Source organism: Callorhinus ursinus, unplaced genomic scaffold (assembly GCF_003265705.2).
Source record: "Callorhinus ursinus isolate GAN/ISIS: 27379988/994484 unplaced genomic scaffold, GSC_fseal_2.0 scaffold12, whole genome shotgun sequence".
Taxonomy (NCBI): Eukaryota; Metazoa; Chordata; class Mammalia; order Carnivora; family Otariidae; genus Callorhinus; species Callorhinus ursinus.
The window spans coordinates 75752869-75775928 of record NW_027397074.1 but is presented as its reverse complement, the minus strand read 5'-3'; the positions used below and the strand labels follow the sequence as shown (position 1 = coordinate 75775928).

Here is a 23060-nt window from a genome sequence, read left to right as displayed (position 1 = left end):
AGAGACCAGGTTTGCTTTTTAAATTACTGCTTATAAAAATTAATGACATTTCAAACCCATTTTAAAAAAGTAACTATAGGACAGAGTGAGTTAACGGGCTCTTCTAGCACTTTCTTGCCAGGTATTGTTTTTAGTACATCACAGATATTAACTCCTTTAACCTTCCAACAGCCCTATGAGGTGAGCCTATTAATATCCCCATTATATAGAGATCACTGAGGCTCAGAATGGTTAGGTGATTTGCCCAAGGTCACACAGTAAGCGCTAGAGCTGCATTTGAATGCAGGCAATCTGACTCTGGAGCCTCAATATAGGAGAAACATATTGAGTATTATCCTGGGTAATATGCAGATATGGGGTTGAGGTATATGGTTAAGAAAAAGGGGGGTAAGGTATAGGATTAAGAGTTGGGGAGTTTCATCCAGAATTCGTGTGTGTGTGTGTGTGTGTGTGTGTGTGTGCGCGCGCGCGCACAGCGCCTACTTATGCTTTAAAAATTAAAATGTTCATTAGTGAGGGGATCCTCTTGCCCTTAGTTGTTATAGATCCAACAATGCAAGCCCAGAAAAATAGACTTTTAGGTAAGAAAAATATTATTTAATCATTTTAAGTCTTAGCATTAATGCCTAATAATGATTTTGCAGTTGTTAAGGGATCAGGTTAAATATATTTGGCTGTCATTTGATAGTAACATTAAATTTGGCTTCCATCTTCATGGTTTGATGCTCAGGCAGCAGGCTTTTCTTCTCATAAGTTAAAACTACCATCAGTGGGAACATTGGACATAGTAACCCCACTGGGCTTCCCTCTGCATTTCTGGGAATGTCTGTGCTCAAATAGCAGGTCAGGTGCTCCGCTGACAGATGGCAGAAGAAGTAAACACCACCAGCCTGAGGTGCTCTCACCTTAATCCCCTGCGGTAAAGGAGGCAGTTTCTAATACCGCTTTAGGATTCTAGTTTCCTGGTTCCCTGTAGTTAATAGTCTCCCGAGGCTTTGCCCCTTCTTACTTCCAACTTCACTCCTGCCCTAGTGGATCTCTGGGTCCTGAACCCCGACCAGTCTGTGTCCATCTTGTTAGCATCCTGAATGCCCATCCTAGCACTTGGCATTGCAGAAGCCCCGTGCCCCATGATCAGGAGTGGGACAAATCTATACCATGAATTGGTGAAAAGGGAAAGAGGAATTTATTCAAGATAACCTTGGAGTTTGGTCCCAGTTCCTCCTTGTCTCGGGGTGCTGGGTGCCAGGTCTTCTCTCAATCACACGGGGGCAGCAGAGGTGCAGTACGGACTGTGCTTGGGGGAACTGGCTGTTTGTGATTAGAAGTGCTCTGCTTCCCCGCCTCTCCTGGGAAAGGCCTCTCCTCCCCTCTCCAGGCTGACCGTGCTGTATCATATTTTTTAAAAAAGAAGGAGCGGGAGAAGCAGACTCCCCCTGAGCAGGGGCTTGATCCCAGGACCCTGAGATCACCCCTTGAGCCAAAGGCAGACGCTTAACCAACTGAGCCACCCAGGTGCCCCCATATTTTTTAAACTTAAAAAAAAAACCCACACATGTAATATATTCCTCATTGCAGAAAAAATCAGAAACTGCAGTTAAAAAAATTGCAATATTTTCACTCAGAGATGTTCATATTTTGTAATATTTTATACATATGTATTTATATATATATACACGTCCTCTTTTGTTAAGAACTTTTTCCGTTTAAAAGAATGCACTGGACATATTTTCATATCAGTGTATTTCTACAGAATCCTTATTTCTATCAGAATCTGATAAAGAGCTATCATGTGAGGAACACTGACATAAGGTACATCTGATCCTGTGTAACAACGTGTTTTGCCAATTATTTTTATCTTTTTTTTTTTTTAAGATTTATTTATTTATTTATTTGACAGAGAGAGACACAGCGAGAGTGGGAACACAAGCAGGGGGTGTGGGAGAGGGAGAAGCAGGTTTCCTGCGGAGCAGGGAGCCCGATGTGGGGCTCGATCCCAGGACCCCGAGATCGTGACCTGAGCCGAAGGCAGATGCTTAACAACTGAGCCACCCAGGCGCCCCTATTCTTATCTTTTTAAATAATGGCCATAGTGATTTCAATGATATTGGTTATTAGAGAATATGTGTTATGGGAACATACGGTATCGAGCTTGGGGTCAGCGTAACTCATGTTCTTCCCTGGGAGTCAATGATGATTTTCTTCTTTACTTCTTCACGGACTGTGTGGAAATTTTTTCCAGCATTTAGCCTGTTGGAACCTCCACTGAAGAAACAACCTACCTCATGCTATTGGCATCCTGCTCTGTTCCTTGCCTGGCCTGTGTGTGTTCTCCTCCTTCACAACTCACCTCTCCGGGCAGACAACCCTTCTGTGGTAGTAATGGCTGACAGGCGACTGATCTGTAGTCTTCCCACAGATAATCTTATCAGGGGACTCCTGGGGTGTTACAGTTTCTAAGTAATTTTTAATGTGTTTTAGGCGGAGAGGTCAAGAAATGCAAACAGTGCTGTTGTTGTTGGGACAGGGAAGGTGGGTCTGCATTCCCTCTGGCGTCTTCCCCTCCTCGAGAGCCTCCCCTTGCTCGGAGGACATGGCACCAACTGCCATGACTGCTGTGTAACCCTGGCAGTCTCCCACCCTACACCTGTCCTGAGGAGTTGGTGGCTTGGGCATGTGGCAGGGGAGACTTTGGGTCCCTCTGCTCGCATAACACTGCGTCAGTGATGCGGTGTTTGAACTAAGTACAGGGCTGGGCCTAATGAACACACACCTGTGTTTGTGTTCCTGGCCATGCTTCTTGGCTTATTGTCCTTCGGCGGTAGCTGGACAGACATAAAATAGCTGGTCATGAACAAGATCCTGTGTCACTAGAGTGGGGTGGGAGACCTTGGGCACCATGACATGGTGGGAAAAGTGGGGGGATATTTCCTCGCTGACCAAATTGAAGGAAGACTATTTTTACATTTTACCACTTCTGTGTTACATCCCACGAGGGACTTTTCTGTCTCTCTAGATGAAAATGAGCACTCTAATTCTGAGTCAGTCCTGACTGAGCAGCCACCACCTAGCATAGCGTATTGTTGGTTTCTGGGTGTAAAGACCCCCTTTTTTTTTGCACTCAGGAAGCTAGAGGGGGATGAGGACAGGAAAGAAAATGAAGAAATGCTCTTAACACTTCCGCAACCTTACCCGGGAGCCTCTCGGAGCAGAGCCAAGCAGTGTGAAAGCACCTTCACACTCGCTCTGCTAAGGTGATCCCCTAATTGCATGCCATCAGGAAATGTATGGGATGAGAGAGAGACAGTTTCCCAGGGGGCCTGTCTTCCTGGGCTCAATCAGGAAATACATTTTCACTTACAAAGTCCAGGTGAGGCCCGTGTGTGTGTGTGTGTGTGTGTGTGCGTGTGCGCGTGCGCGCGTGCGCATGCGCACGTGCTACTGCTGGACGATCGTGCTTTCCCATGCTCATTACTCACCCCCCTAAGCTGCAGGCTCTCTGGACAGCCCTAACCTCGTCCCATTACAGAGAAATCCTGCGCAGGTGACACACACCGCTCAGCCCAGCAGTTTTAGGTGTTGGTGTTTCATGTGGCTCCTCTCGTTTCGTATTTTGCTCTGTTGCCTCTGTAGGGCTGTGAGCCACAGGTCCTCTCCTCCCGCCCTGATGTGTGGAGCTGTGTGTGGGAGCTTAGACGTGTTAGCAGAGACCGCCTGATTTGACTTCTACTCACTTCATTTTATAGAAGAGGAAACTGAGGTGCAGTGGGGTTCAGGTCATCCAAACATCTAGAGGTAGAACAGGGACTAGACCTCAGCCACTTTAAGTTTTAAATTGGTGCATACCTTGATTTTTCTTCTGCTGTGCCCCTTTCTCTTTCAAGGACCACTGCCTTTCCCCAGCCCGAGGCTAACTTCAACCTGAATAGGAGGGCCTTGCTTTGGACTTGTGTTTTCGAGGACCCCACTGTGGCTCACCTCTAGCCACACGTCTCTCCACGGAAAGAGTAGTCAGCAGGTCCAAGGCGATGTTTACATGTGGAGCTCTCACTCTACCCCTTCAGACCCTACCCTGGTACCTGGGATTCTGGAATTCCCTGCCCCAAGGGCCTTGGCCCATCTCCAGGGCTTGTGTGGATCTCTACCCCAAGTCTCTTCTTGGAAGGATAGACCAAGCCACCAGGGGGGCACCCCCAAAGCTGATGGGGTGTGTCAGGAGTTTGAACCTTGGCTGCTGTGTGCCTGAAATCCTGCATGGTGTATCAGGTCCTCTCAGCTATAATCCTCTCTAACTCCACTTGTCTTGTTCTTGGAATCTACACACAGTTCCTGGTACAGGTCTTTCCAGCTAAGTGCGCTGGGCTTTCACTGTGTCCCGCCTCTCCTCATGTGTTTACTTGGCCCCTATGGCTGTGCCCGTTTGCACTACACACTATTACCCTCTTCCCTGGGTTGCCCTGTTCTCTGTAGATTGACCGTCCCTGCTGATCCCACCTACTGCTGTACCCGGAGAGGCCACTGGAGTACTAGTGAATGACGCAACTTAGCCCTCTGCAGACCTTGATCTTGCTTCCATTCGCTTTCATTTCTCCATTTTCTGTTACTTCTGGTTGTGTGAGGAGTATAAGCTTTCTTTTCAGGTGAAAATATTTCAAACTCCAATGGATCTTTGGAGACCAGACAGAGTTCCCCAGAGAGACTGGAAGGGCATTTCAGTATAATTTTGTGGTTAAGTCAGCCATTCCACAGCCCCAGAAAACATTCTAGAGCTCTCTTGTTCCTGGTCCTGGTAATAGAATATTTCAGAAGTATCCTCTGGTCCCTGCAAAACAAACCCTTTGTGATACAGCAATTACACAGAAAGAGGAAGGAGAAAATGCATCCTTGTTTTTTTTCCCCCCTGCATTTAGGCCAAAGCCCCATGAACAGCCCTCAAAGCTTAAGTAAAAGATCATAAATAAATATTATTCAAAGTTTAGGGTTTTAGCACCCTGTGACTGTCATTTATTTGCATATGTCACGCTTCAGTATTTAAAAGTCTTGGGAGATGGTTCTCGAGTCTCCTTACATCTTGTGATGCAGCCTGTGGAAGTTTAAATTGTGTTCCCAGCACCTCTCCAAATCTACACAAAGGTGTGTATCCCAGCACCTCTCCAAATCTACCCCAGGACTCTGAAGTAGGTGGTTTAGCTTTTGGACACCCTCCTCCTAACCCTCAGAAATTTAGAGAGACAATATCTCTAAAAGACCAGACTGGGCATGGGGTTGGGGAGGGATTCGTGTGGGATTTTCTTCTTCAGAAGGACACGGATGCTTGGCCCTTCCATCATGAAGCCACCTGATATGCTCCTATATATAATTATTTTGCATGTGTGCACTAGCTAAGCTTTTTGATTATAATCATTTTGTATTTTATGTAGTGACCCAGACAACCCACAGGGACGTATACACCACGTGCGTAACTAGCATGAGTGCTTCACAACTGAATGCGTATTTACCATGCATGATATCCTCTGATAACCGTGTGTTCCAGTTGATTGTTTCATTAAAAAATTCACCACTGACAACCCAAGTGTTTGCACAACCCACTAATGGATCATGATTGGGAAGTTGGAAAATACTACTCTGATAGTTCCGTGAGAAGGTGAAAAAAGGTTCTGCATCTCTGTAGGTGGCTGACTTATGCAGAGAGTGGTTTCTAAACACACACTCGTGTGCACACACACACACAATGTAGCCCAGCTACTTCCATTTCTCAGTAAGGTGTGTGACAAGATTTGATGGAAAGTACATCTATCAAGAGGTCCTGGTTTGGAGCTTCTGGTACAGCAAGTAATTGGGAACCCCCAGTTTATTCTTTTTCTTGGGTTCTGATTTGTTACTCCAATGGGAAATCAGGTACCTGATGTTCCACGTATAACATGCAATAACTATATGACCATTTCCTCTCTCTCTCTCTCCCTCTCCCTCTCTGTCTCTCAGAAATAAAGGAAACAGGGGCGCCTGGGTGGCTCAGTCGTTAAGTGTCTGCCTTCGGCTCAGGTCATGATCCCAGGGTCCTGGGATCGAGCCCCACGTCGAGCTCCCTGCTCGGTGGGAAGCCTGCTTCTCCCTCTCCCACTCCCCCTGCTTGTGTTCCCTCTCTTGCTGTGTCTCTCTCTGTCAAAAAATAAATAAAATCTTTAAAAATAAATACATAAAGGAAACAGTAGAATACAAAACTAAATGAAAGACAAAGAAAACCATGAGGCTGGTGATATATTTCCCAGTTGTTTTAAGAGTAGGTCTCGCCCTCCTGGCTGCTTTTCAATGTTTTGCCGAATTTCCCTTGATCTGCCTCCCGCGATACAGGGTGATGCTTTATGCTGGGCAAGGCCGCCGCCGCCTTTGACTACTCTTTTGCAAGGACCTGTGTGAGGACAGCCACTAAGTTTATCTGTACATCTCACCACAGGACAAAATCCACATTTCCAGTCAAGAGCTGGATACTCCAGTTTAACAAGTTGTGAAAAATCTCTTGGCCCAGATAAATGTTTGCTACGAGTACTCCTTTCTCTAAATTGAGACCTTGCTCCCGGAAGCCCAAGAATTCATTAAGCCATAATTAGCCATGGTCACTGATGATTTAAAACGCAGTAATAAAGGAAAAGTTTATCCTGGGCTTTGAATGCACTGTTGGGTCTGTCCTATGGTTGGCTTTTTATAGCTTTGGCTTTAAAATGATTCTTCCGTTTCATCTGATGGCTGCCTTTCCTTCAGCCAGCCCTTCGTGCAAGCAGGGTAAGAGCTGTTATCCACCCTCCCAGTGCTGCGGGCCGTGGCATCTGTCCCAGTGGCATCGGGGAGAATCCCACACCATCTCAGACCACTGTTTCAGTTAGGAGGCCCCAGGCTTCCCTGTAAAGGGCTGGCTTCATCAGTCATCAGTGGAAAGGGACAGCAAGTACTCTTGAAAGGTGTCTTTGCTTTAAGAAACCCAGAGTACTCCAGGAGGGGGGATTCTCTCATTCTTTTGTTAGCTGATGAGGTCACAGGAATTTACTTTGATTAGCCACCTAAACTTAGGACCCAGATAACTTTATCAAAGGTATGCAGCAGTGGTACCAAGATCTAAACTCAGCCAATCCCCTGTTCCGGTGCAGACACACCAATCCTAAAGCCATCTCATCTACTCTTCCAGTGTCTCACAGAGGGACAGGTCTTGTAGTTTCCATTTTCCTGAACAAAGCCCAGGTTTGACTTCCAGACACCTGACATAGGGCAAGGAGCACCCTTGATTCTTTTACCTCTCACTTGACACTGTATCTTTGGTATGGCCGGAGATGTGCCAGGAGATGTTCATGTGCCCTTGTTTTATTTGTATCATTGTCACGGAGACTTTGTTAGTATGGACCTCATTGCCATTGGACTGATTTTTATTGTGGCTCTGCCATCTGTGGCTAGGCCCCTGTTGATAGTAACCTTTTCTTTTTTTTTCTTTTAGAGAGAGCTCCAGAGTGAGTGTATGGGGGGAGGGGCAGAGGGAGAGGCAGAGAGAGAGAATCTTTAGCAGGCTTCATGCCCAGCGTGGAGCCCGATGTGGGGCTCGATCTCATGACCCTGAGATCATGACCTGAACTGAAATCAAGGATCAAACTCTTAACCAACTGAGCCACCCAGGCACCCCCCATAGTAACCTTGTCTTATCTAATGGTGGATGTATCTCTTCATTGGGCTGTTGTTGATATGATGTTAATGTCCCTAGGTTTAAGAAAAATCTGCCTAACTAAGAGGTATTTAGGTTATTGATTTTATTAGGTTATCAATGAGGGTACCATGTTGTCATGCATTGGAAAGTCCATGAACTACAGAATCAGGTTTTAGTTTACAGATGAGGTCTTCAACTTATGACAGTTGTTTGGTACCTCAGTATATGGAGTTCCTAGAACTCAATCAGTGGGTGCTCAGTCACTGTTAATTTCCTTTCCTTATGACAAAAATGAATGTTTCTGTTGCATGAATGAATATATATGAATTTCCCAGACTTGACTGGATCATAGAAATCTGTTTAGATTTGGGGTTGGATAAGCTCAATCACTTCCCTTGGGTGAAATCACTCGGAGTTGTTGATGGATGGACTTCAGAGTGTCATCATTTGCACCATCAGCTCAGTTCACCTTCACTGATCTGAGGAGGAGAAGCAGCAAATAACACATGATCAATCACTGTTGCTTTCCACCAACATTTCAAGCTAAAAAAAAATCTATTTTAAAACTACATGTTTGCTCATCTCAAAGAGTGGGATTATAAACTGTTAGAAATCAGGGACCATTAAACAACTATTTACATTTGCAGTGGATTCAGAATATAATTATCTTGAGTTTGGAGAAGATGTGCTGCTGAATGCCATGGAAACTGCCATACAACTGGAAAACATCAAGCCTTCCTGCTCACCCAGCCCTACTTAAATGGCCCTTCTTCCAAATTGTAATACTTTGCCTCCATAGTTAGGGGTCCCAACTTGAGGCTAAGACATCCTGCTGCTGGTGTTTAGGTGTGTCTGGTCTGTTAGAGGTCCGCTTTCAGGGGGCACAATGGAGCCTCCTGGGAGACTCTTCAGCCTAGGGCAGGTGGTACCAGGGCTAGTTTTCTCAACCATAAATTTGAAGGGAGGCGTGATTCCAAGTAATTTGTGGATTTGGTTTTCTTGGTGTTTCACACTCTAAGGATGGAGCAAGGAGCAGGGAACAGGCAGGAAGGAAGTGTGGGATGGTCGTGGGTGAATAAGGTTGGTTGGTAAAATAGGGAATTGGGTTTCACTTTAAAATCACCTTAGGACTTTGGAGCAAAGGGAAATGGCTTTGGTAACATCTAGAAAGCTCCACAGAGCACAGCTGAACTTGAGCACCTCAGACTGCCAGCTCAGGCAGCAGGGGTGCCCTGTGGGAGTTGAGGTGCCCTCCCCCCCCCCCCCCCCAAAGGGGTAGCCATTGCTTTAAGACATCGTTCCTCCGCAGCAAGCAAGGAAACTGGGAGACCCCTTTCCATAGTCTAGCAGGCAACAAAAACAATCAGTACCACAGAAGGAGGCCAGAATATGAGAGAAAAGGGTTTGTGCCCTATGGTCAGGTACAGGTCTTATCTGTGGGCTCACCTGTATCTGTTCTAGAAATCCCAAAATACAGCAGAGAGAACCCAGTGAAGGCTTTGGGGCCAGCACCACAGATGGTGGTCAGTAAAATGTAAGCTACTGCCAGCCACATATTAGCACTGTGAGAATGAATGCTCACCCAGGAAGTGGGTGTGCATTAGGTCACTTAGCGCCCGGTTTTGGAAAGACAGCTATGCTAGTAGCTGAGAATGGAGTGCTCTTCAAAAGAGCTGGGGAAAAAACTTGCTGAATTATATGATCTCTTTTTTCCCCTTTTTTTCTCAGCAGTTGAGGTATAATTGACAAAATTGTTAGATATTTAAAGCGTACATGATTTGATATATGCATACATTGTGAAAGTATTCCTCACATTAATTAATGCATCCATCACCTCACATGTTTACTTTTTTTTGTTTTTAATTTTCTAGTGAGTGCATTTTAGTTCAACTCCCTTAGCAAATTTCAATCATCCCATACAGCGTGACAGAGTAGAGTTACTATGTTGTACATTAGATCCTGCGACCTTATTCATCTTATGGCTAAAAGTTTGTATTCTTTTACCGGCCTCTCCCTATTTCTCCCAACCCCCAGCCTTGGGCAACTACTTTTCTACTCTTGAATTCAACTTAAAAAAATAATTTTTTTTAAGGTTCCATATATAAGTGATACCATATGGTGTTTTTCTTTCTCTATTTGGCTTATTTCACTTAGTGTAATGCCCTCCAGGTACATCATCCATATTGTCAGAGATGACAGGCTCTCTGCAGGAGGAATTTAAAATAATCATACTATCAGTATTTCTCAGCCTTGAGCAACATACAGAACACTTTTAAAGAACATGTTGCCTGAATATACAGAAACCAGGTCCAAACAACTGTGATTATACTTCTAGATAACAATGAACAAAAAAATGTACAACAAGGTACTAAAAAGAGCTCCATATTAATAGAATTTAAATTAATGATAATGATTAATGGGATGAATGATTTTGTTTTGCATAAGTTCACCAGGACCATACAGTATTGGTTTTGTTGTTTTGTTGTTGTTTTGGGTTTTGGGGGGTTTTTTTGTTTGTTTGTTTTGTTTTTTTAGTTCAGAAGGCTTCTGCCCCAAGTGCTGTGGGCTGCCCCAATTCTGTCCCCACTCTTAGCCAGCTAGCTGCTGACAGCAGTGTCATCCTATGGCCAACCTGTCCCTGCTTGGCTTAACCCCCAGGAGAACTCGTGTCATTGGCGCTTGTCAGGGTGGAAGTTGCAAACTCTGGAAAGACTAGCTAGTCCTTGTAGTACTTGAAAGCTCTTCAGGAGGTAGATTGTGTCTAGAGGCAGGTTCTCTGGGAGAGCCCAGAATAATGCAAATGAGTGATTTGCTGATGTTTCCCAATGAGCTTGTCTGGCTTTCTGATGTGACATCACAGCATGAATTTTTTGAAAATTTCTAAGACTCAAGAAAAAGCATCTGCTTATAAAATCGTTCCACTTTGCCATGTGCATGGGGCTTGGGGAAAGGAGTGAGACAAAGAGGAGCTTCAGCTCTAGGCTGCTCACACGGATTTATCCCAGAGGCTCTGATTCAGGAGGCTGTGTTGTAAGATCCTTTTCTGCGGCTTGCAGTGTTCAGAATTTGCAAAGAATGTCACCATCTGCTCTTTCTGTGACCTGATGTCACACAGACCAGAATATAGGATTCTCATCCCAAACCCTTCCCTTTTAAGGGTATGCACAGTTGTCCAATTTTAGGGAGAGAACAACTCTTTTTTGCTCCTGCTCCCTGTCTCTATCTGGAGAAAGATCAGAGTCTGTAAGGGAGGATGGTTTCCGAGATCCCTGGCTCTGAGCATGCGTCCAGTTGAGCAGACTTCTTTGCTCTGTCATATTTTGGCTTCATTTCTGGTTGTAGAGATGCCGTGAGCCCACAAAGACCACGGGTGTGAGGTGCCCCTGGCTGTTTGCCTCCCCTGCCATTCTTGTTCTTCCTCTCTTTCTCCTCAAGTTTGCTGTCTGAGTGACTGTGGCTCACGGATACTTCCACCATTTCCAATGACAGCCACCACCTCTGGCCACTGCTTCAGTTCTCTGCTTTTCTCCTTTGTTACATCTTCTTCAGCGTTTCCCTTCTCGTACGTAGGTAAATGAGTTCTTGTACCACCATCACCTGCCCATCGAATTGTTCTTTTTGTTTTTTGTTTGTTTGTTTTGTCTCAGTGGCTGACAGATGAGTCCCAGCATGTCAGGGATAATTTGGGGCATTCACCTCTTACTCAGAACAGCACAGGAACTGGACAGGCTGTTAAAGTGGGGGGACTCATTCCAAATTCTGGGGAGCTCTGCACCACTGGTGCTCGAAGGCACTGGTGTCCATATCTCCCTCCAAACAAGACTTTCCCTAGGCTCTGTGTGTTCAAATTCAGACACGAACCTACAGCAGCTTCCCCGGGACACGGGGGCAGACATCATCTGAAAGCACTCTCTTCTGATTCAGACTTTCCTCATGGCTCTGATTTGCTGTGTTTGCAGAACTCTCCTGCAGCAACTGCAGAAGCTTCAGACTTTGGTGATGGGCAAGGTTTCACGCACCTGCAAGTTGGCGGGCACGCAGACTGGCACGTGCCTCATGGTGAGTTTCCCAAAGGGACAGCTCCGCAAGTGCCCTGCCGCCCCCCCTGCTCCCGAGTCTCCAGTCTCTCCCCAACTTGCCACGTCCAAGTGGGGTTGGAGGAGCGATGAAGCTCACTCTGAGGCAGTTCCTTTGCTCTGATGTTACAGGGGTTGACCTGTTGATGCAGTCTGGCCTGATGAAGGGGAGTCTGGGTGTTGTAGGGCTAGAGGTTTGCTCTGCAGATCGTGGAACTGACAGCTCCCTATGCTCTCTCCTCCCCCTGCAGGTGGTTGTGCTATGCTTTGCTGTTGCATTTGGCAGCTTTCAGGGCTACGGGCCCTATCCTTCTGCCACCAAGATGGCTCTGCCCAGCCAGCATTCTGTGCAGGAGCCGTATACAGCCTCTGTCGGTAAGATGGCACTCGGCAACTTATAAAGCATCTTGTTTCAGTTCTCTGGAGCTTTCTGAAAGCTCAACTTTCTGAAGGAAGGCTTCTGAGAAAGTCTTATCTTTAAAAAGTGGTAAAAGTGTAGCTTCTCTATTGAAGGGAGGGAAGGACACGGGGGGCGTCTGGTTCCTAGGCGTCTGGGCCCCTTCTTGTACCCCTCACCCACTGGCCTGAGGCACCACTGGGAATTCTCTAGAGAAGAGTACAGTTTCCAAACTCTTGCTCTAAACTATGTTCCCTGGCAAAATCTGAGGTCTCCTTTTTGAGCTCTGATAAGGGGGAGGGATGTGGATTTGGTGCGGGGTGGGGGAGTAAATGGAGGGGGGCATTAAGCTTTCTGTGACATTTTCTACTTAGTGGAATTATATGTTACCATAGTAAGAATTTGTGAAGTGAATCTGTCTTACAAAACATTATGACCAAGATCTAGAGAATTTAGAGACTCAAGTGTTAGAGGTGTGATAACCTCACCTAGATCAATGGTCCCTTTTAGGTATGTAGGAAATAATGAAGTGGCCTTTGGGGATCATAATATGTACATGAATACACATATACACTAATAAGAACAAGTGTGAAGTTGGGGGTACCAGATTTGGGGTAGGCACAGTTTTGCAGATCTGAAAGGTCTCTGGTCTTCACCAGGTGGTTATATCTCTGCCAGGTTTATGACAGAAATGCTAGCATTTCAACCACATAATTTCAGTGATCTCTTGGGAAATTCTTCCTTTTCCCCATAAGGGAATAGATCTGTAAATTTAAATGGAAGCCAACGAGAGCAGAGTTTCTATGTTGTAGAAAATTGCTGCAGAGCCATCTAGCTCTGCAACTATCCTATCAAACAAAGAAACTGTCTCTCTCATTTGATTTATGGCTTTGGCTTTGTGGCTTCTCTCCGGTTTCTAAATGAAAATGCCATTTTCTGCCCTTGTACCTTCTCTCCATGCAAGACCAACTCATTGGAAATGTTTCTTATTTTAGCTGGTCTGGACATCTCTAAGCATTTTACTCCCATTCTTCATGAATTGTTTCCCCCAGATGGTTTTGGGTGGGCAAGGAGGGGAGTTTTAGTTTCAAAGCAGTGGGAGTGGCAGTTTGTTTCATGTTTATTTGCTTTTCTATTGTTCTTCCAGCACTGTATAATTGGTATAATTTTTCAGTGCACACAACTCTGAAACCCTGAAGCCTTTATGGAAAGCCAACTCCAGCTGGCACCCTCAGTTCTGGGCAAAAGAACCCACAAATTCTCATCTGCTCCCGGCCCTGGGCGTTGAGTGAGGGGATGGGATAAACCCTATGGTTTTTCCCTAACACCTGTTACTTTGCTCTGTCCTCAGTGAGATCCAGGAATCTGCTGATCTACGAGGAACATTCTCCCCTGGAGGAGCCATCCAGCCCAGCCTCGGCTGGGGAGCTTGGGCACTGGGACAGAGGGTCCTCTCTGCTCAGGGCATCAGGGTTGGAGACCAGGCCTGATGTGGATCTTCCCCATTTCATTATCTCCAATGAGACCAGCCTGGAGAAATCAGTGCTGTTGGAGCTACAGCAGCACTTGTGAGTCAAGTACCCACAGATGCAACTCCCCTAATGCACTGATGATGGGTTGTGAGTCAGCAACCTGGAGTGTGGGGTGTAGACTTTCCCATGGGCCCAGTCCAGCCCCTGGGCTCTTTCAGGATCTATTTCTGGGACCCTGGGACTCGGGAGAGTCTACTCCTTGCCAACAGCTGCCCTTAGCAGAGACGGGAGGTGGGGGGGACCTAGGATGAGCTGCCCCCATGTCTGCTTTGTCACGGGAGAGGCGGTGGCTCCAGGAAGTGGGCAAAGGGCTTGGCTCCCTCTTTCCTCCCCTCAAGGCCTCGTAAGTAAACATACAGCCCAGCCTTAGCAGTGTGCTTGCCACGCAGCTGCAGCCTTAGGGCACCTGCCCTACAGTCCCTCCAACTAGAGATACATATATGTTATGCTCTTTGCCAACATAGAGTTTTATGATTTATATGTAAATAAACATGTATTAATTATAATTTTATATTTACATTGAAGGGACATCAATGTAAAGAGGAGGGCACTGTGCATAGATATGTTTCTGTATTGAAAATAACACTGGGTTCCAATTCTCCATGAGTTGTTTCTTTTAGATCGTTAGGGGGAAAGTCTTTTGGGAAACATAAAGGCTTATAGGATGGCCAGATACTGTTATTGTGCCAGGGGGCGGTTCCTGAAAATGGCCAAACAGCACAGGAAGGAGGGTCTGCGTGCACACTCCTGGCAATGCATGGCGTGGGTGGGGATCTCGCTGAACTCACCCCTGTGCTTCCCAGAAATGATGCTATTCCAATGCAGGTACTCCCACTTGAAGATTCTACTTCAAATTCTGCAGCTTTTTTCCCCTAAAGCTGTGGGGAAGGTTCATGATTACATGTACTTTTATATGTTTACATGATACATGCATATTGGACGTTTACTGGCAGCTACTACCTTAAGTGCTATGCAAATGTGATCTATAAATCCTTTTAAATACTTTAAGAGGCTAGGTATTATTATTTCCATTATAGAGAAATTTGTAGAGGTGCCACTGGGAGCTATGGAAGACTCAGCTGCTTGGTTGCGTGGCTCATGCCACAAGTCTTCTCCCCTCTTGGCTGAACTGTTCGGGGACCCATTGAAACCCTCACTTGTTTTGGGATGTCTCCCTGACACCAAAGCCCTCAACCCTCTGAGTGCCTAGAGACTTTCTAGGCTGTTACACCGTTTAATAACATGTTTATTTTCTGTTATATGTTTAGTGTTATTTCAACTTAGCTTTTTTTTTTTAATTTATCTGAATGATTAGTATTCTAGACCAGGGATCAGGCTTTATCCTTTCATTCTCTTCTTTCTAGAGTCTAGCATAAGGCTAACCATCCTCTGTAGATACATTCAGTTAAAGCAATTAGAACGAGAACCCGTTTGGGCCCACCACAAAGTTGACAAAGTTGCAGTGGTGGAATGATTGTATTGTACTCCCAAGCCTGAGAATTGTAGTTGTCAGTTGGTGGCTAAGACTCTTTCCTTTTGGTATCTTTCCAGGGTCAGCGCCAAACTGGAGGGGAACGAGACACTAAAAGTTGTAGAACTCGACAGAAGAGTGAACGCCACCTTCTGAAGAGGCTGTCTCCACCTCCCTCTTTCTCTTCACTCTGCTTTCCCGTCCCCAAACCACCTCTGTCATAAGCTTTTCCTTTTTGCCTTTGATCTGGATGAAGACATGGGCGAGCGGTCGTGGCTTTGGTTGGGAGGACAGCCTGGGATTTCGACCTGCGGTGAGAGAGCACCTTCCCCTCCATTCCATTCCCCCCTGAAGAGGGGAGCCCGGCATCCCTCCCTCCCTCCTGTGTACTGCCATAGGAAAATATTTTAGGATCGTGGCTGGGCCAAGCAGGCTCGTTTCTACCAATAGTGCCAAAAAGATACTGCCTGATTTTCATTGTGGGGTGTGACCATCTCTTTGAAGAAGAGGTGACTCTTGTTCCTGTGAGACTGCAGACTCCAGCCACAAAAATACCAGAATGCCTGTTGGGATCTGGCAAAGCACTGACTGACGTCCTGCCTTCCTCCGCCTGGGGCTCCGGTGTGCCTGCCCGCGACAGCCCCGGAGGTGCCAGTGCCTTCAGTGAGCACCCCTGACACCCTGCGCCATCAGAGCCCTCGCAGATCGTCCTCCCCGCACTGGAGCGAGGGCTCCCCCTTCCCCATTCTCAGGCCGCAAGTGCAATGCCTGAAAGAATCAGGCTTTTCTACTCCAGGCGAACCTGCCCCATCTTGTTGCTTGTAGGGCATTTCCACAACCTGCGTCCCCACATACCCATAGGTCTGCCTCCCTGGCTTCTCCTCCCCATTTGTAAATAGTATTTATTAGCTCGCTGAGGCTTCCCCACTAGCAACCACACTGAAAAGATCCGACGCCTCCCTCCAAAGTGGCCTTTGGAGCGAGGAGGGCACCCTAAGCTCTGGGATCCCCAATCCTCCAGATGGTGTTTTTGTTTTTGTTTTTTTATTTTTCCATTTTCTTCTTTTTCTTCCTCTTCCTCCTCCTTCTTCACCTGGAGGCCTGTCATTATAATTGGGAAGTCCCCTTAAGCTTGTGTCCTCCTACAGAACGAAGTCAGAGGGAAATGCCTTAATCAGGTCTGCGGCTCTGTGATCAGAGGCTTTTTCTGTCCTGTTCCCATAAGAGAAGGGAGTCCTTGTCCCTGACAACAGGCATTTCGGACAGCCTTGCTGGCTTGCCTCTTCACACCTGCTCCTAGCCCCCTCCTCTCCACCCCCACACCCCACTTCTGCTTTACCCTCCTCTTCTGCCTCAACACAGGGGCCTGAGGCCTGGGGTTGGAGTAGGTAACATTTGTGTATCCATAGTCTTAGCTTTTATAGTCAGGTTTGGCTACTTTGCAGCTTACCCAAAGAGATACAACCTAACCCCCCAACCTACTTTTTTTTGTTTGTTTGTTTAATGATTAAAAGTAACTTTTGTAGTTTAAAAAATCCTTTCTTCTTTCATACAAATAAGAAATGGAAATTGCCTTTTCATTGTATAATGTAGAAGATTCACTTTAAGTGTTTTTCCCTAGCTTGTGAAAGATTTTGTGTAAGAAATTTGCTTACATTTTGTATTTTATTTTTAGTAGTAGCTGAAGGACCTTTCGCTTTAACTCTCTCTCTCTCTCTCTCTCTCTCTCTCTCTCTCTCTCTCTTTGGTCTACACTGTCATTGAAACTGTACTTACAAGGGATTAAGCCCATACCTGGGCCTTCCATTCCATAGTAGATGCAGGATTTGGTGTCATTAGCATTTTTCCATCATACCTCATAAGCAGATCCCTGCTTTGTCGGCCTAGGTACATCTGGGGCTCCCCGTGAGTGATTCCTTTCTCCCTGTCTCTGCTGTGATGGAGAGAGTTGCAGACCAGGAGATGCCAAGCGTGTCTTCTCAGCCATGTGTAAAGCTGGATCAGGGATGCCGCATTCTCAGGGCCCCTTACATTAGCCAGGGGAGAGCAGGGGCTGTGTGAGCTGTGTAGGAAGAGGGCTTACTAACGTGCCCCCTGCCCCTGCTTCTCTCCCCTCCATTCCCTCCATCTCTTCAGCTCTAGATTTTCCTGGGCCTAGCTGGTGTCGGGTAGCCACGGGCCGCTGCTGACCCATCCTTCTCTTTAAAATGCCATGTAAGTATCAGGCACAGGCACTGTGGGGGCCTATGAAGGTAAAAAGAATGAACTCAAGTAGTGTTTGGTCAATGAAAAAGGAAAGTTTTATATTTAAGGGCAGAAGTGTGAGCATGGGTCAGCCTACCCACCTGTTGCAGTGGAACCAGATCAGGTTTTGAAGGCTCCTGGATTAGCCAGGGGTGGGAAACCTGCTCTTCTGAATGAGGTGGGAGAAGGGACGGGCCAGCAAACGTCCAGTGCCTGTCCTTAGTACCTTGAGGATTTTATTTTCTCCCCTACCTGCCTTTGCTTGTCATCCACCTCTCTGGACCTCCAAACAGCAGGCTCTTTTCTCTGGGAAGCTCTTCTTCCAGAACTGAAGCTCTATCTGGAGACAGGAGACATCAGCCTGGGAGCTCAAATGGCCATGTTAAGGGGGTTCCAAGAATCAGCCTTGCTGCTATTTTGAGAAAAACCTCTGCCCTCCACTCCCTCTTTGGGCAAGTCAAGGGAACTAAACACATATCCCTTTAGGAGGATGCTGGGGGGGGGGGGGAAGAAGACACAGAAAAGTCAGATAATGCCAAGTAATTAAGGGATGTGTGCTCGGTTACTGGGTTTGCTTCCCGCCGTAGAGCAGTCCCATAGACCAGCCAGTAATGCTGGTCAACCCTGAAGATTTCAAATAGAGGCAGATGTTGGCCTCCAAACTTCAGTTTTGAATACTATGAGACTGTTAGCATCATCATTTAGTAAACCATAAATAATAAATAGGCTACTCATAAAGACATTAATTCTGTTTTTCATCAGGTAAACAGCGTTTCCTCTTCCCTGTCTTTGATTACCCTGGTGAAGGAGATGTCTTGCAAACATTCCAAGAACAAGCACTTTTTCACTGGCTGAGCCCCGAGGAACCCAGACCGCCCCCCGCCCCCCCCCACCCGGCCGCCCAGCTTGGCCCTTCCACAGCTCTTAACTCTGTCCTTAGAAATGGATGCTGAAGATGAAAGGCCTCAGTGCCAGTTTAAGAAAGAATTTCTGTGAAGTGTTAGGACTCTGGAGCCTCGGTCACATAAAGAGAGTGTTATGTAAAAATCTGACAGCTGAACTAGGTTGCTCCTTTTGTGTGTGTGTGTGGGGGGGGTGAGGTTTGACACCAGCATAGGCAAAATTAGATAACCTTTCTGCTAATAAAAATGATTTTGATTTGGAGAACTAATTTGTAGGTTGTGAGAGCAGCTTTTAGCTCAACTTATTTACAAACCAACTATAATTACCATGTTTTTTTTTCTTCCTAAATCTCTCAGTTTAGCCTGGATGCCAAAAGAGGGCAGTGAATCTCATGTGCCCATAGAGCGGGAGTGTTGAAGTGATTCATCTTTATTCTAGCCTTGAGGCAGTGTCCAGAATTTTGGTCACATGTGTTTCATTAAAATTTTTCAACACTTATGGCTCCTTTCCTCCATGGCCTCAGACCAAGCAAAACCACAAAGAGCATCAGAGGCATCTTGGGGCCCGCTCTTGAGCACACATGTCCTACGGGGCGTGTACTTGAGTATGACGCACAAATGGAGACCTCCCTGCTCTTTGCAGAGGAAATGGACCATCCGTGCTAGTCTTGCTCACGTCGGGGAGATTGGAGACCGAGAAGGGCTTTTGGCCTCCCCCTTGTCTGCATGAGTCACTGCTTTGGTTCTGTCAAATCCAGCCTTTGCAAAACCTTTATCAAAGACACCAGCTCTCCTGCTTGCAGTGCTGACGGGACCTGTGAAACCATTAGCAGGTAGTGCTCTAGTGAGAGCCATTTCATTTGAATGCTTTTCCGCTGAGACAATGATCAGATTTGCACATCGGGAGAAAAGAAATGAGGTTTTGTCCATTAGGAAAATCCCGTGTTGTAGAGCTGCAGTCACATCAAAAACTGGCCAGCCTGGATTAAAGTTATTATAAATCCTCATGGCAGAACATGTTCTCAGGGCCAAGGAATCTGGCCCATTCGGGGATTGATGCTCCTTCTCTCTGTGGCCAAAGAGCCTGCACTTAGCACAGGACAAATCTAGGTGTTGTTTCATTTTGTCCTTTTGGGCCATCATAATTCAGGAACGCTTTATTTTTGTCTTGGTTTTGAGAAGGAAGGGAGATAATATTTCTTGAGCACTTATTAAGTGCTGGGTACTGTGCTTAATACATTTTGGCTTTTAATTTTATCGAGAAAACAGGGCAACTAGCTACTAGGAGATAGATAAACCACTAAGTAGTATGGGAAGTGCAGTTTGTGGATTTGTTTAGGCAGAACTTTCCGGGAACTTGTAAGGTTGTCCAGGCTGGAGACACAGTGTCCATGCTGTCTGCTGGGCCCACTGTGCAACGTTAGTTCTTTGCTTCCTGCTGGAGGTATCCACCTGACGCTCATGTCCTATCTTGTTCATCTAGTCTTCTGTGAATTCCAGCTAGCAGGCTTTGCATCCTGGAAAAGAAAAAACAGGGGTTTTAGCTCCATTCCTTCTTTCCTGTCTTGGCTCACCAGCTAAGTGAGAACATGAACTTTTTGCACCACGGACCCATGGCCTGCACTGCTTAAAGCCTCTCCCTCGCAGATAAAATGTTCTATGAGTCTATGGAAAACACCAGCACACCTTGACGAATCGTGAGGGACCCTATTCAAACAATGCTGAGCAGACCCTAGACTATAATCAACCGTGAGCTTTAATGTCTGTGCTGACAGGCTGGACCTCTCCTCTCTTTTGTAATAGTTCTATAGACTAGCAGTGTTTAAGCTAAATGGATTGTGAGTCTATTACCTGTCATATTGTGCTGGGTTGTTTTTTTTTATGGCCTTTTATTCTTTATCATAGCTAAGTTAAATGCCAAAAATTAAAAAAAAAAAAAAGCTTTGTAGGATACTTGTACTTAGTTTGGAAAAAAAAAATGAACTGAAATTGTTATGCTTTTGTATTTCCATTTCTTGCGAATAAAAATATTTTTTCTTAATTAGTAAAATGTTGTCCAGTCTTTAAAATCCTGGTAATCTGGTTTTAAAAGCGTTTTGCTTTTCTGAGGAGCGTGGTTTTGTATATGTGTGCCTAACCATTCCTTTCTGATTATCTAGTTGAACTGACAGAAGAGCCTCCAACCGGCAATTTGTCTGATACTAGGACTGAAATCCAAGCCTCCGTTGGAGGAATATTGAGAAATGTTATTGTTTTCTCAGTCAGTCACAGGAAGAAAAACAGCGTTCTCTAGAGACTTTTGCCGCCTGACTGCTATGTTCATTGTCTACTATAACTATGCGCTAACTAGATTACGGAATTCTTCCGATTTGATACTGCTTTCCCCATCTCAGGATGCTGGGGAATGATGGTCTGGGCTGGAGCCAGGAGAGAAGGCTTTTTCTTCAGAAGGACAGTTGCAGGGAAAGCCTAGCCCAGCGTTGTGCTCCAGAAATTCTAATGAAATGATTGATAAAGGTCAATGCACTCAAGCAGAATCATCATCATTCCATTGCAATTTCAGTGTTCAAATTTAATTTTCTCCACTCAGAGAGTGGGGCTTCATTTAGCCTCAAAAAGAGTACCCAGGATATTCAGAAATGAAGGCCATGGACTGCACTTATCTGCAAAACTACCTTTTTTTTTCTTTTTCTTTTTTTTTTTAAAGCAGCATGACTATCCCTGCTTTGGGTTCAAGGGTGCATTAATCTCCTGCTGACTTTCCCCTCTAAGCACCTTGACCTTCTCTTCTATTCAAACACAAGGGGGCCTCTCCCTGTAAAACCTTTTAGTAACACATTTTCCCTCTTTTTTCCTTATATTGGGAGCCTATTATGGAAGCCCCCTTTTCGACATGCTGGTATCTGTCCAGTGACGAGTGGAGGGGGCAAACACTCACTGATTTGAGGATGTTCTGTATTAATCGTGCCTTTATGTTTTCTGTATTCCTAATGCTTTGGCATCTGGGGCTTTGCAGACCCAGGAGGGACTGCCCTTCCCAGGGCTAGCCAATTCCTAGAGACAGTAAAGGACTTGCCTACAAGCCCAACTTTCATATGCAAACCAACCAATCCAGAGCCCATAGCCCAACCACCCTGAGGGGCCACTTGCCCCTTGCCATCAGTCACCCCAGGGCCCAGTACTAGACAGCCAGGGACAGTCCCTATACCCAGAGAGCCCACTGAGATCATTCAAACTAGCCAATCCTAAACCTGCTTACCTCGTCTTGCTCGTTCCTTCCTGTGGAAACTACGATGAAGGTTCTTGCTGATATTTCCTCACTCCCTTTGCCTCTTGACCGACCATGGCATTTCCCTGTGTGGCCACTATGGCATGGTATGCTCCCTCTTGGGACCTGTGAGTAACAAACTGAAAATGGGAGCCATAGAGGTAAGGAAACAGTGGGGAAAAGAACCCGGCTGGATTCAGGAGATAAACGTTTATGGATTCTTGCATAGTTCTATCAACTTGCTAGCTGTGAGGGAAAAGGAGACACTAAACACTTATTATGCACCAGGTGATTTTTATGTATTATCAATGATCTTATTTATTTCCTTTAAAACTTTATGAAGGATATATAATTTCCCCCTTTCATAGTTGAGAAAGCTAGGATGTAGAAAGGCTAAGAAACTTACGCAAAATCATACAGTAAACTCTGCAGATGAGAGATGTGAGCCCCGATCTTCTCTGACTCGGAGTACAGAGTCTTCAAACTACACTGTGCAGTTTTTAGGGGTTGGGGATTTTTACTTGACAAAATACAGGAGTTAGCCTATATCAGAGATTGCAGACCTTCAGCTTGTGCCTTAATATTTCTGGTTTGGTCCCATGGTGTTTCAAACATTTAAAAATTATTGGTTAACCTTTCAACATTCAAAGATTTCTCATAACGCCAGATTTCCATTTTCTCTTAAAAGACTGGAGGACCCGCCAGCTTTGGATGTTGAGTAATGGGAGCATTCAGCAGAATGAGTTGTCTGTGGGTGGCCACATGTCTCTACGCCTAGCCTGGTTCACTCATTTATGTCGCTTCCCCGGTCCTTCTGTCATCTGAATTGACAGGAAAGGGAATCAAGAATAAGATGCTGTATTGATGACGGGACTAGGAGGTGGGAGGGCAGTCAGTTTCACCCCAAGGGACAGGACTTGAAAGGCCTGAGTAGGGAGGCAGCCGGGCTATGCCTCATCTGAGCAGGTGACATGCTAGCTGTCTAAGTGGTCCATGACCCCTCCAATGGGATTGCTTTTCAAGGTGCTACTGCCATATTCTTTTCCCTAGAATTCTCAGGATTGGGTTTAACTCAGATATATATATATATATATATAATACATATGTGTGTGTGTGTGTGTGTGTGTGTGTATACACATACATATATGTATAGGGACTGTCCCTGGCTGTCTGGTACTGGGCCCTGGGATGACTGACAATTGGCAAGGGGCAATTGGCCCCTCAGGGTGGTTGGGCTATGGGCTCTGGATTGGTTGGTTTGCATATGAAAGTTGGGCTTGTAGGCAAGTCCTTTACTGTCTGAGTTTTAACTCAGATAACTAATATCCTCCTAAAGGCCCCTGTCTCTATAGAGAGGGGAAGAAAGGGAAGATGGCTCATCTCAGTCATTTCCTAAAAAATAATCCAAGTCACCGTTTGAGAGGCTGGTTACATTTGACCCCTTGTTATTTGGTGGGGCTGGGCAGGAGGCACAAGTTGATGT

General features: G+C 45.8%; 1 protein-coding gene across 3 annotated transcripts in view; it reads left to right on the top strand.

Annotated features, from left to right (window-relative positions):
• The window catches only part of CREB3L2 (cAMP responsive element binding protein 3 like 2), a 108292-nt gene extending 89097 nt beyond the window's left edge, over window positions 1-19195 (top strand). For 2 of the 3 annotated variants that reach the window (XM_025854825.2, XM_025854824.2), the window contains exons 9-12: window positions 11647-11746; window positions 12015-12138; window positions 13512-13728; window positions 15244-19195. In XM_025854825.2, the coding sequence (XP_025710610.1) occupies window positions 11647-11746; window positions 12015-12138; window positions 13512-13728; window positions 15244-15319 (517 nt within the window). In that variant the 3' untranslated portion in view covers window positions 15320-19195. The remainder of the gene's footprint in view (window positions 1-11646; window positions 11747-12014; window positions 12139-13511; window positions 13729-15243) is intronic. The other variant, XR_003204913.2, reaches the window with a different exon arrangement.
• The last annotated feature ends 3865 nt before the right edge of the window (window positions 19196-23060 follow it).